A 15,129-nucleotide genomic window follows, 5' to 3' on the forward strand; every position below is an offset into this window, starting at 1 on the left:
CATCTAGCGATAAAATGTTCAAAATATGTAGGTACACATTTTTTTAACATTTTATTAGTAGTTGCCGGAAGTTATAACCATGTTTGTGTATGTACTATGTCGACTCTGGTCGACTCTGGCAAATTTCATCAATTTAATAAAATTGTGAGATATGGTATAAACATTTTCATACAGTTTGTTGTCACAATAATTGTTGAAGATGTGGCGATAATGTAATTAAACATTAGGTATATTATATTGACGGTGATATGTAAGTCAGTGTCAATGTAAGCATCTTCAGATTTTATTTCATGTTAGTGTTTTAGTTTTTTACTCTTACACGCGAAACTACTGAACGGCTTTGGATGTAACAAAATAATAGTTTATACATCATAATAACACATGCCTATAATTTAAGAAGATTCATGTGAAAAATGTAAATCGGCGAAATATAATGTCAATTAAGGGCGATGCAGACGAAGTTGCGCGAGTCAGCTAGTGCAGTTATGGCAAACAGACTTGTTAGCTACTCAATTTTTTAATGTAATTACAAAAAAAAACTAGTTGTAATAGTAATTAGAATAGTTTGTCCATTTATTAGCCAAAATGTCGTTCATTTCTAAACTTTAGTTATTTCTAGAGTGACTGGAGTAATGTAGTTGATAAATTTTACTTCTCCGTTCTGTGTATCCTGAGTGTATAATGAGTGTGCGACCTAATTCCTAATGTTTATTCTGTTCATAATCGTTTACTCGTAATTACGTACATGTTCATTTTATGGATGTGCTATTTATCCTATTTCAAAATAAAGAGATTTCAAATTAGATTGTTTTGTTTAATTTTATTAATATTGATTGTTTTCTTTTTATGTGTATATTAGACAATTTTTAACTTCTTAATCATTTCTTTAAATGTATTAATTTATTATCTTTGAATAGGTTAGTACCTATAGCTGATATTTATATATAAGTAAAAAAAGAGTGGATCTCATAGATTGGGTATTATTTCATTGTAATAATAATAATATATAATAGGTACCATAATTATTGCCCACAATAGAATTTCATTTAGCGCAAATAAGTGTAATAATAACTTATGTACTTACTACATATATTTAATCAAATCAGGACACGTAACTCTTAAAAGGATATTATAAAAATGTTGTTACCTATTATTTTATAATTAATAGCTAACGTAATAAAAATAAAGAACAAATTAAAAAATGATTTAATGTAAAAATGTCATTATTATTAAGATTAAAAATATAACAGTAAGTTTAGCTTATTTCACAATAATTAAATATTTTATTCCTATGAATATTAAACGATATCATTAATAAAAGCATAAAAAAGAAATTCTATTATAATGATTTTTACAATCTACTTTAATCTTCAATTGTTTTTACCAAGCATTATAATACAATATGGCCCTCTGTCGCAAAAAATAGACACTAATTTTAATACAAACCAGTACCACAGAGTATTTTGGTGCGACAGAATCTGTGGCCAGAATCAAATAGACAGTAGAGTAGACAAATTCAGCTACTGACTAAGCAGTATGGGCAATGCTCTTCGCCTGTCCAAATTGGACGAATTTTAAAACAGCAATAGACAAATTCAGTTTACGTTTGTTTTTAAAATTTAAATTATAAAAATCTATCATTTTTTTAAATCGTTGTTCTAATATTTTGTTTTTAAAATGGATAATCTATTACAGCCAGTATTAGAAAGTTATCCCAAACTATCAATAGAAAAACAAATTTGTCCAAGTTATGTGGAGATGTATACAAAAAACAAAACAGAAATTGTAATGGTTTTTGTTAAGGTATGTTAAATGAAATTTCAAATTATTCCCTTTCTTTTGAAATTATTTACGATATATACAGTGTAATAACTTAGAAAACATAATTTTAAATTATCGCTTATAATATATTAGCAATATATAAGCGGTAATTTAAAATCTATTGTAATTAAAATTACTTATTTGTAAAAACAAAATGAGTAATAATACCATCCCTAGAATAATAAGTTATTGCAATTTAATGTACTTAATTACTTAACTGTCAATTACTACATTTTTAAAGATTTATTGGCAATATAGTCATATGCTGGATTAACCGAAGTAATATATAATTGTTTCTAAATATTTTTTTCAGAATAAGCTATCTGCTAATGCAATAGATAACAAAGTTGAAAGAGACAACAACATCGAAACAGGTAATAATAACTGATATAGTTGAACATTGTCAGTGTTGATTGCTCTCTATAAACTATTTTTGAAATAAGAATAAGCTCTTGGACCAAAGAAGTGGTAAAAGTTTTGAGTAAAAGTAAATTATAAAGTGCCAAAAAATTCTTACTGTCTATTTTACACATTCAAATATTAAATTCTAATACTTTTGAGTTGTCTGCATGGGTATTTCAGTCACAGCTATTTCAACAAGCAAGGAGATTGTTTCATAGGCTGTGTTTCAGTTTTAGAGTGTATAATGCAGCAAATTACAGAATAACATGCATGAAATCATAGCCGTGTCACATGCCAATGTATTAGTGGTATCATGGATGTCACATGATAATGTGTTGTTCATAGTTCTGTTTATAATTAAATATATGGTGGTTACCACTCACTATGTGCCAACAGCTTATTTACCATTCCAATTCCAGAATATCTTATTTTTAATAACATGTTAAATCCAATATTAGTTTGTGTTACGAAGTGGAGGATATAGCTTCCACTTTTTAAATAAAGATATTATACTAATTGAATTTTGTTTTACAAATTGTAATGTTAGTTTTCAAAATAACAAAAATAACAACAACAATTTTTACATCCAATCTTAGGTTCCTATGATGATGATTTAATCTCCATTTCCTTATCCGATATTAATTGTGGTTGGTGTAATATATTTTTCTCTACATCTTATTATTTACTCTGAGTGCTGAATCATATAATATTGTACTTAATGTTTATCTAGAGGAATTGGAATTAACTGGATCTCCACTCAAATTGGATTTGAGTTTGCACACGTTATTGGATGATACACTGTTAACTGATGAACCACAGCTGTGGAGTAAGGAGGAAGCCAGCCATCTACCAGTTGCCATCAGCAAAGCTAGGTTTGTTATAGTCTATACTAGTTGATCCATACAACTTCATTTACTCTGTTTTGCAACATTTTTCATTGATTCTTTATTTTTGGTAGCAGAGAGATATTATAAACCCTATAGATTAACTCAGTAATGGGCTATGTAACAGAAAAATGATTTTCTAATCTATAAAAGAGTTTTTCATTTTGAACCCTACTGGATGGTGACACAGTTTATTAGCATATATTTTGTAAAGTGCTAGTCATGATAGCTAAGGAAATTAATTCATGAAAAAACTATCTATATTAGTACTATAATTGCCCAAACTATATGTCTATCTTTTTGTTACCTTTTCGTGATTCAATATCTAAAAAAACTTAATTAAATTTGGCATGAAGATAGTTTGTAACATGAAGTTAAATATTTCCTTTAAACATCGAATGTGCACCACTTACATTCAGGTGGACCATTAGCATGTCCTTCCAATTACATAAATAAAGTAATGTAACCAAATAATCCAAAGTTTCTTTTAACATTTTCAGAGATATTGCAAATCTATATAACAGAAGTCTAAACACAGCATCAGCAGAGGAAGCTGTACCTATGTGGATATTAACCAACCCACTTGATGAGAACAAACCTCTTCTGCTGACTATACAATCTGATGATCATCACTTTGCTAGAGGCATTGTTACGTATGAAGGATCCATGACCTTAGAGGAAGTGGATCTTAATAATTTAGTGCAGCAGTATGCAGCACAGGAAAATATTATCTCAGATATGGTAAACATCTAGAAATGTATAAGAAATCTTAACTAACTGGTCTGTTCAGGTTATAACTACTGATTCTGTTATTTCCTTTCGACAAAAATGTTAATTGCATATGCCAGTGATCACTACATCCCTATCCCTAATGGAATTTAAAAATTATATTCTGTGTATTTATAACCATGTACATGATTGTTGTTACACTTAATCATACTCATGAATACAAATTTTTATACCGTCATGCGACAATCGGAATTAAAGTGGTCATTAAGGCAGTCTATTGTGTTTCTAATTATATATTTTTCAATTATATAGAATGTATACATCAAGAAGCTTGTGTGCTAGTTGTTTTATACTATTTAATTATATTAAAAAAAGAAATTATTTGTTTCAGATTAATGTTACTGTTGACTGTAAATACTTACTGTCTGGCATTTCATATGGATCTCTCACTACAGATGAGTTATTGAATGCACCCAGTGGCGGTTTAACTGAGCTACACTGTGAATGGCAAGGAAAAACTTTGTCAACCCCATTTTTAAGCTGTAAAGTTAATTTCGTAAGTTTCTCTATATTTGAATTTGTTATATTTTTAATGTAATCCCTTAATTCACGAAAAATAAAACATAACAATAACATTACACTGTAACAAATGGAAATTAATTTAAAAAATAATTATATTAATCCCTGACACAGCATGTAGGCCCATGTTATGGGTACCTACAAGACAAATGATAAAAGTATATTTTTTTGTAGACACATATATAATTTATATAGAAAACTAATACAAACAGTCATATACAAATTATTTGCGTTGTGCAAGGAATCCAATCCATGACCATCAGAAGTGAGGTTGTGTAATAAACCGTAATCTTGCTCTATGGACATAAATGTCCTGTAAGTCTAAATAGAATAAAATAGAATAGAAAATCATATATTCAAATAAACTTACATTGAAGCACTTTTGAATAGTCATTACATTTTTTTTTTAATCTACCGCTCGTTCGGAAAGCTGTCTCATCACAAGAAGGACGAGCAAGAAACTTGTTTGTTTGTTTGTAATTCTTTATTGTACAAAATATTAATAGATACATATGTCTTATAAAAATAAATAGATGGTACAATGGCGGACTTATCCCAAAAGAGGATTTCTTCCAGTCAACCTTTGAGTGACTGAAAGGAATTGTGGAGTGGTGGATATAAGTACAATAAGAAAATACGCGTCGAAAAGCAATATATATAAAAATATAGTACAAGAAATAATAGTGAATCTAATAATAATTTTAATAGAAGCATAAATAATAACAACAAAATATAAATACATAAATACACATAAACATATATACATATATACACATACATAACAAAAAAAAAAAAACAAGAGAAAATATTATAAATAATTGGAGTATTAAAAGAGCGCAGACTCGGAATGACCCCAGAGCTTGCAAAGGCGTCTTTTAAGAGTGCTAGTCGAAGGCGATAATTTAATCTCTGTAGGTAGTGTATTCCACAGTCGGACAGCTTGAACAGTAAAAGATTTAGTGTACCGGTGACTAGTATGAGAAGGAATTGTGAGTAGTAACTCTTGACAAGAGCGTATATGTTCACCGGTTCGGAACCGGAATCTCTCTTGCAGGTAAGAGGGCGAACAGGGGTTAAAAAGGACTTGCGTGTTGCTCTTTTAAATAATTTTATTATTACTTTACATTTTTAAGTTTAAGTGTGTGAATACAAACCACCAATTAGCACTAATTCAATTAAATACTCAAAAAGAAAAAATATTGAATACATAACCAACTGGTTAAACAATTAATAAGAGGAAATCAGTCATAGTGATTAGAGCAGACCAGTCCCTACAAGCAGCACCCGTTCACGAGTATGACGGATGAGCCAGCCATCACTGCGCTCGACCATATTTTAGGTAGCCCAATGACCCGGCCAATGAAATTTTACTATTGAATTGTAATCTTTATTAATATAATAATATGGTAAACATATGTATATCTAAATTTAGTCTTTCTCTACAGGAGCAAGAAGTAATAGTAGGACATTTAGCTAGTCCATGTAATGCTATATGGAAGTCTGTATGTTCATTGCACAATATAAATCAACTATTGGTTGATATGACAGCAGCTGGATATTCTTCAGTCAACTTAGAGACTGCTATTATACGGTAGGTAACACATTTGTACTGATACCAGGGAGCTGCCCCAGCTTCACAATTGTTAAAGTTAATTTACATAGAATCTTAATGAATTATACCTAAAGCTTCCTCAAATATTGAAATCAAATCAAAATGCATTTATTCATGTAGGACATTTAAGCTGCTTATGAACGTAAATTTTTTGTATTCATATTATTTTCCCTTCCATCCAGATCAGTATACAGATTCAATAAAGCAGAACTGGCAAATTTCCTTTTTTTAAAGGGTAAAACTACCGTTTAAAATGTACATTATATAGGTATGTCTAATATTAAGTGAAAAATCCCGTGCACGAACTACTTTTGCCATGCACGTTCATCATTCGAGTGATCGTTTATTATATAATTATAAGGCTTTGGTCAATAAATACTATTTAACAAGTTATAAGTAAACCGCATGAATATCCATTCGGTAATTATCGAGAACATACAGACCGACGCGGATAATAAACCCCCTTGTGCGCGGATAATAAACCTCATTTCACCTTTAACATTGCGAGTATTTCCTTAAATAGGTACTATAAAGGATGTTAATAACTTACTTCCAGAAACTACACTGTTGGGATGAAAAAGGCTAACAACAAAAAACGGTTAAGCGAGCTCCTCAACGAAACTGAGACATATGCTTATACGGCAGAATGCCCTACTGGTGGGTGCACTTGTGTGACTGAGGACACTACCAGTTTACGACAGTGTCTCTCCGCTATGAATGCTGAGGGATCCAGTAACGACTTCACATATAAATTGTGGGATATTTTACGAGGTAAGATGTTTTATAGGTTTCAACACCATATTTCTGGGGTCAGGGATAGTTAGTGTATAGTAGTTAATGTGGATTATTGTGGATTAATAACTCCATTACTAGTAATGTACCATGTCAGGTTGACCTCCCTGTAGTTCCTCCTGGAAACCATCGTGAAAAGTTCATTGTCAATTTACCAGAATGGGCTAACTGACCAGACCTCATGTTCGGGTTATCATACTCCACTGCCCCGCCAGCATAAACCGAGCGTGTTTTTTCTTATGATGCATAAGAAAAAACACTGTATTTCTAAACTTGCAAAAATATATACATGATTGATTATATATTTTATCATGTAATTAAGTACTTGTAGTAATTTAATGCAATTTTGTTATTTATGAACTCTTTTAATGTGGTGTCTTCTATATCTCTTACACTATAATAAAATTAAGGGACCGTTCAAATATTACGGTAAGCAGATTTATTATAATTATTTACCCCTATCCCCTTTGTCACCCCCTTCCCCCATGCTTATTGATTTTTTATTTGCTCTCCCTTTATTATTATTATTTATATTTCCAGATTGCGAGACTGCTGAAGAGCTAGTGACACTACTTATACAAGCTCTTAAATTCATTTCTTCTGGCAAAATCAGACCATTTGTAAGTATTTAAAAGATTTATGGAGAAGTAAAATGGTAAACAAACTGATGGTTCACCTTATTATAACAAATGGCATCATGTTATAATAATCACTGAGCTGTGTTGTCACGTGTGTCATTCCTAAGGCCAATTGCTGTCGATTGTTCCGATAGCTAAGAATATCTATGTATTAATGTCAGTTATGCATTAGATTGTGCGTGAATAATGATTATTATTATAAATTGTTTATTATATGTTGTTACCATTACACAGCCAAAACGGCTGAACAAATCTTAATAAAGTTTACGTGAAAATAGACGTATCATGAGAACAGAGGTAAGTTTATTTTCTTTCAAAAAGAGAAGACGTAGTTGCGCGTAACAACTTCTTAGTCATACTTTACAAGAGCGACTTTTTTATTTTTTATTGTCGGGCTGATCACATACCAAAACAGTTCAAATACTATTTTTTACCTACTTTTCTTACAGATTGATGCAAATAATAAAACCTACCTATCAAAATTGGTACTGAAATTATCTCGTGGACATTCCCAAACCGCTAAAGTATTGAAGAATCTTCGGTCAAGTTCACCCCAAGCATTGTCATTAGCAGCTCAGGTTGGAACTGAGAAAACTATGTGGGAATACACTAGAGTTATGTCCCTTCTAGAACATTCCTTTTATATTGCTGGTATTTGGACTACTGAAGTGAGGTATCAAATAAACTTTACACTGTTTAAAATTTGCTAATTATTTGACTCTTCGGTGGTCTAGTGGTTTAACATACTGTCTTACTTCCTATGGTCGTGGGTTCGATTCCTCGCACGGTACAAATATTTGTACTTATGAGTAGGATTGTTTGTACTAGTTTGGGTGATTTCTATGTATAATACGTATTTATTAACAAAAAAATATCTATGTGTTTATATCAGTTGTCTGATTCCATAACACAACAACAAGCTCTGCTTAGCTTGGAATTATATTGCAAACCCCTCAATAAACAACTTGCTATTCTATCTACACAAAAAAAATACAAATAGGTATAAGCAAATAAATATTGCAACTAGACGATGATAATGCCGCTGTCTGTTTATTGGCCATAAAAACAGTGATAAGCAACAGATAGAAGACAACGCGAAATACCATTTTATATTCACGATGAAACTATTAACTTTATGGTACCTACAATGTATACTTTCTGCATATCTTTCCAGATCCCACGAGTCTATAGAACAGATAAACCAAACAATTCAAGACATGACAATGGGCGGGGATTTCACACTTAATCCATTCGATAATATATCATCAGCTGAACACTCGATTAGACTCGATTGTGAATCATTTTACGTTGACGATAATAATGATCTCACTGTTGATGATTTCGCATCATTGAAGAAACACGGCCTTGTTGCTGAAAAGAAAGATGTGAATGAGGTACATACATACTAAAATCCTTTGTTTTGTACATTTTACAAGAAAAGATAAGGGTGGTTATATAATGAGTCTATGCAGTGAATGAGACGCCAATACAAGCCTGCTCCCGCTCGCACCTAACGCTCGCGTTCCGCCAGCAACGACACCGTCCTCGCAGGCGAAGATGACGACCTCAACCACATACCACGCATCCGACTGTCCGAGCGATCCATACCGGCGCCCCTGTTTGCCCCTTCAATCGATCTTCCGTCCGATTAAAAGTGGTATCGATATTAAGACGGCCTGCCCAAAGACTAAAGTTGTATCTGACAGGCAGGAGTTGGCCTTCGTCGCTCCATGAGTCCTTCCGCGGGTTTGTAGTTTGTAGTGGAGGGGGGGGGGGGGGGGGCGTCGCGGAACACTGACCCGACCTATCGTCCGGTGAAGCTGTAAAGGCTTGCCGTAACCAACAGTATTAGATTAGTCAGAAAAAAAATGTGCGAACAGTTTGCATGCGGCTGTAGAAGGTCGTGCGATGCTACAGTTCCATATTCTTTACTATATATATGTTGGAAATGTACAGTATTTGTGTTATTCTCATGTGCTATATTATTGTAAAGTTTTATTAAAATCCAATCAGTAGATTTTGCGTGAAAGACAAACATCTAGCCATCCATCTATTGCTCCATACTTACAAACTTTCGCGTTTATAATATTAGTAATATTTGCATTTACATTGCAGGTACCTCTAATAGCTGATGAGATCGACATAAGCCCGTGGAAACATCTATTGATGAAATTCGCCCAAGTTCATGTCTGTTTGGAGCACCTATATCGCGCTGAAACTTGTTTGAGAGCAGATTTTGGTGAGTTCGTTTGATAATTATAATAATAAACAATTTACACAGCACCATATATAGTGTAAAACTGCGCATAGTTAAAACTATTAATACTTAAAAACTGATAAAAATACGTTTGTATTTAAAACATAGTGTATATTGAAATCAATAAATTTTACATATTAGATTAATTTCTCTTGAGGGTATAAAAGGGAAGTCTTCGAACTTTCAGTTCAAATATCTACCAGATCAAAAAGATCAAAAATAAAAATATAAAGCAAATGCATTACAATTTCCAGAAACTCTGCCATACATAACCACATTGTATAATCTCACCTCCTAGCTATTACGATAATCCTATACGATATAGGGTAAAAAGTATACCTAAATAATTTACTATTATGTTTTTAATTGTTTTAATTTGTGAATTTACTCCATTTACACTATATAATATGTTTCAGCAAACCTTAAACCGATAGCTAGTCGTCTGTTAGAACACTATGTTTCTGAACGGTCACCCATCAAAACAGTCGGTCAATTATTAAGTGATCCAGTTCAGAAGATAACTATGCCAATAGCAAACAATATAGTGCAGGACCATTTGAAGTGAGTATGAGTATAATAATTATCTCAGGATAATTCACACAGTGCCATCTAGTCCTAAGCTAAGCAGAGCTTGAGTTATACGTAGTAGCTGATATAACATAGATTTTTTTGTAAATACATACATAATATACATAGTAAATACCAGACCGATACAGACAATCATACTTATGAATACAAATGTTTGTACCGTGCGAGGAATCGAATCGAACATCAGAGGTAAACTCTCTGCTATACCGCTAGACCACCGAAGTCATTATATAGATATATAACCTATATATACTTAATCATAAATCGACAGATATTATAAAAAATTGTAATAATTCGGATCCATAAACAATAGAAAAACTACTCAATTAAATAATAAATGTAAAGGTCGATACCAATGTATACAACATTCTTAAACTTATCATAATAACTTAAATTACTTTTAATGAATAATAAAATATTCCTATAATTTACAAAACAAACTGCTGACGTAAAATCTGTCTATGATAAACTAAACATAATATATGAGAAGACAAATCCATCTATATTTTTTCTACAACTATATGTGTAATGTGAACATTTCAAATCACACACCAATTCTTACTTATAGGAAACCAGCATATTGGTATCGTGCTGTGATAGATCGAAAGGAAAATTCAGAGGAAAGATTAAGCCGCGAGTGTAAACACACCTATTTATTCACCCAACAACCAGTCTTTCCTCCTTCAGTTTGGCAGAATTTGGGTAAATATATCTATTTTTTGTATATACATTGCAACTTATTGTAAAAACAGGTGGCATTGGCATGCTGTAGAATATTAGCAATCTCTGGAGTTATATGTTTTCGCTCAGCGGTCTTTCTGACTTTCTTTATACCTATACCAGGTATAAAGAAAGTGCTACTAGCGACGTACACAAATTCTCGGAATGGTGAGGTCGCTTTGTATACCCTTTGAAAATAGTATCTATATTACATTACATTACAATGGCTCTAGTAATCACGCTAATAGATTATATATATTTATTATATCAATAATATAGCTTATCCTCAATAATTAATCTATCAAATGAACTTTTAAACGAACATCAGATGTATTTTTTTTTGTGTATGATAATGGAATGGTGCACCCGCCTGCGTTAATGGTTTACGCTGGCAGGGCACCAGTGGAGTATGATAGGATGAGCATGAGGTCAGGTCAGTTAGCCCATCGTGACAAATTCACCAAGAACTTATCACGTTATATTATATTTTTTTTGTATAGCAATGTAAATTTAATTTCTTAAGGGAGCACGTAGACCTGGTGGTTTCTCTCCTAATTTCATGTGTATATAAATAATAATTTTTGTTTCAGAACCACCTACAGATGAGGTTACTGAAATAACAACAATTGGAGAAGAATTGAAATATCATACCACTAAATTCACATTCTTAAGCAATAGAGTAATTAGTAAATTGACTCTTTAGAATTGTACCTCGCGTCTTGACTCCTGAAAATCAGTGCCTTATTTTTTATTATAATATTTATACACTTATATTATATTATACTTTGTACACTTATATATATATTATAAACTAGCTGTTACCCGCGACTTAGTCCGCGTGGAAATTGCTTTTTTAAATTAAAATAAACAATTTTTCTTAAATAAATGTAACCCTAATTTACTCCTTATAGCTATCTGCGAGTGAAACCCGTCAAAATCGGTGCAGCCTAATTAGAAATTAGCAAGAACATTCAGAAAAAGATAAACTTTTTAAATTAAATCTTTGATTAACTATACCATCATATACTTCTAAAGATAAGCTATTAATTTGAAAGTACAAACAAACTTCAATTTTATTTACTTGTACAGGTATATAAAATTGAAATTTATGAATAAATGAAACAGCATCGACATTATGAGCACTTTCTTTCCTTTAGGTGAAAAATCAGCCTGTTTACTAGTCTATGTACACTATGACATGCCTTCATACGCTGTAATATCACTACAGTTTAATAATAATAATATCTAATTATTATTATTAATAATTCACACAGTCCCATCTGGTCCCAAACTATATGATGTATGATGTATGACTATACTATAGTCATAAAATACTACTACGATACTAATACGAAACGTAAATATAATATTTATAAAACCAACTATGTTGAATATAAATATGTATGGAATAATTGGATTAAAAATTGCATTTTTTAGCCCAATATTTGACAACAGTTGTAATTATGGTACGATCTGTAGTAGCTGAGCAAAAACAGATTGAACTCTATGTAAGTATGAAGGAAGTAATAGATGCAATACAATGCACCAGGGCAGCCGTCATTTCTTTTAACTTAAACAGGTAGTGAAACCGCAAGTTATCACTAGTATGTATATAAAAAATGAGTAAGATTTTTTTGTAGCTAAATGATTAAGTATGTATAATGTATGTATAGTGCTTGCAAACTAAAACGTTTTTTTTCTTTTATTTTCACTATTTCGTTAAGTTTTTTTTCACCGTTCATCGAACTCTTCAATGAATTTTCTCAACAGCTGGTTGAAATAGGAATAAAGTTTTTTATGGGTCTTAAATTAGTTTTATTACTCTCCACGAAGAAAACTCTTTGGATTAAAAAACGAATTACGTTGAATTAAGTTTAACGTACCGTCACGTAGCGTGCTCAATAATTGTAAAGCGTAGTGTACACAAGTAGAGTCTAAGCACACTAGTAGTACCTATAACATTCTAGCTCTGCTTATCGTGGGACTGGATGGCGGTGTGTTAATAAATCCAGGGATAACCCTGAACAATTAACACACCTGTGTCTGTAATTAAATAATTATTTCATTACAGGCACATGAGGTAAAAAAAGTTCATGAACAAATCAAAGAAATGACTATATTTACCTCAAAAAGGTGAATAAAGAACCAACTCAGCATAAAACTACAGATAAATCTGCAGCTCTGATATTTGTTGGCTCCTGTCATTATAGTAGTATAACTTGAAATGTTACAGTGAAAATGGTCGTGGTAAATTCCTACTGAATTCGCTGGGCTAACTGCACTGACCTCATACTCGTCCTATCATCCTCCATTGGTGCCTCGCTAACGTATATCGTTAGCGCAAGCGAGTGTACTTCATTGTAACTCATTAAAAAAGCCGTCGGCTTGTTAACTATATTAATTATTAAAAAAAGGTATTTAAGGAAGGTAACAGTGTAAACTATGCTTTACGTTTGAGCTCAGTTTCTACGTGACTGTACGTAACAGACATTTCAAAGCAGTGTCATACAAAGAAAGTAACATTTTATTATTGAATATCGTATTAAAGAGATCACTAAAATAATAATGGTAATAATAACCCTGGACAATTCACGCAACGTCTTCTAGTCCTAAATTACGCTTGTGTTGTAGGTTGTATGCTCCTTTGGAAAGTATACATTATCCTGAGAAGGTAAAAACCATCCCAAGAATAATCTTCAATTGTTGTCCCTCACAGGAAAAATAATTCAACTAATTAGAATAATCATATTTTTAAATTAAAGTGTTTGAATAAAATTATACGTATAAAAAACTAGCAACAAATAGAGGCGCGTAAATTTTTAAATTTAAAAACCCAGGATGCTTCAAGACTATTTAGGATATCCCAGAACAATCCAAGAACTAGGACATGTCCCCGGAATACAGGACGGTTGATAACTCTACTCGTTACTAACAAAGAAATGAAATTGAGGAGAGGGGCCCCAATTTCAGGGAAGTAAATCAGGGCATTTTTTTGGAAAGCAGAGCTTGTGTTATGGTTACTAGACAACTGATATAATTACATAGTTATTTTTTAAATACATACAGAATATATATATAGACCGATACTAACAATCATAATCTTGAATACAAATGTTAACTTGCTAAGAAACGTACACGCGACCATCGGTAGTAAGGCGGTGTGATAAGCCGCTACACAAGGGCCTACGCATTGTCAAATGTCGATAATTTTTGCTTGCGATTGAGCGATATTCCAAACTTTTATTAAGTCATAATTAGTTATTCCTGTGTTGGTATATTTATAAACTCGTGTACCGTAACGTCAAACAAAAGTTGATAAATAATGAACGTCTGGCTCATAAAATTAATTTGATATTTACGTGTAACATCCTCTGACCTGATAATCCAATTTTACAGTTATGATGAATGGATCGATCATTGAGTTGAAGATTTACGTTCTTTTCGCAATGTACACTCCTACTAAGATATTCATATACAGGGAACTTTAAAGTACAGTTGAGGAAATTTGTTAGAACTTAAAAGATGATAATTGAATGGTATACCCGCCTGCGCTAAAGGTATACGCTGCCGGGGTACCCGTGGAGGGTATAAGAATGAGTATGAGTCAGATAAATCAGCCCATCGTGGCGAATTCATCAGAATTCACTGATGAACCGCGTGGAGGACTACCTGAACCTATTTTACCCAACGCGTCCCGTTGTTCAATTAGCTGATTAACCATTTTTGTTCATGAAGCGAACGGAATTAAAAACACTAAATGTTATGAGCAGCGTAGTATAATTGGTAAGCAGCACATTGAATTCAATTATTTTGTTTCAGAGAATAACTTGCTCAAATATGCAACATAATTTCTAAATACTTTTCTATATATTTCTTTTTTATATTCTATACAGATATAGGTAACTAGGTGATTTTAGGACCTACAATGTATGAAAACTGTTTTTATTATTTAATGTACAAAGATGACACGTGTACGTTTTATTATCTATAGTAAGTATATGTGATTATATAAATCCCACAACAAATTAACGTTCGTCGTTGTATTCCTACTAACAAGTCCTATTGGTAGCAGCTATTTATTAAGCAAACATTATTTTCATTTTATAC

General features: G+C 32.0%; 1 protein-coding gene across 1 annotated transcript; it reads left to right on the forward strand.

Moving 5' to 3' along the window:
* Positions 1–1,578: 1,578 nt before the first annotated feature.
* On the forward strand, positions 1,579–11,782 carry LOC131852039 (uncharacterized). Its single transcript, XM_059202617.1, has 14 exons — positions 1,579–1,803; positions 2,135–2,195; positions 2,954–3,095; positions 3,608–3,848; positions 4,228–4,392; positions 5,861–6,006; positions 6,584–6,798; positions 7,360–7,439; positions 7,907–8,130; positions 8,632–8,851; positions 9,573–9,696; positions 10,131–10,275; positions 10,871–11,004; positions 11,613–11,782. The coding sequence occupies exons 1-14, from the start codon at positions 1,678–1,680 to the stop codon at positions 11,723–11,725; spliced, it is 2,136 nt and encodes a 711-aa protein (XP_059058600.1). The 5' UTR covers positions 1,579–1,677; the 3' UTR covers positions 11,726–11,782.
* The last annotated feature ends 3,347 nt before the right edge of the window (positions 11,783–15,129 follow it).

This window comes from Achroia grisella, unplaced genomic scaffold (genome assembly GCF_030625045.1).
Source record: "Achroia grisella isolate CSIRO2021 unplaced genomic scaffold, CSIRO_AGI_Agris_v1 utg821, whole genome shotgun sequence".
NCBI classification, from domain to species: domain Eukaryota; kingdom Metazoa; phylum Arthropoda; class Insecta; order Lepidoptera; family Pyralidae; genus Achroia; species Achroia grisella.

Bases quoted from the DNA above. Each gene is read 5' to 3' on its own strand.
- LOC131852039 (XM_059202617.1), top strand. From the start codon at position 1,678: ATGGATAATCTATTACAGCCAGTATTAGAAAGTTATCCCAAACTATCA. The intron at 7,440-7,906 runs GTAAGTATTTAA...CTTTTCTTACAG, and splicing joins CTGGCAAAATCAGACCATTT to ATTGATGCAAATAATAAAAC. The intron at 11,005-11,612 runs GTAAATATATCT...TTTTTGTTTCAG, and splicing joins TTCAGTTTGGCAGAATTTGG to AACCACCTACAGATGAGGTT.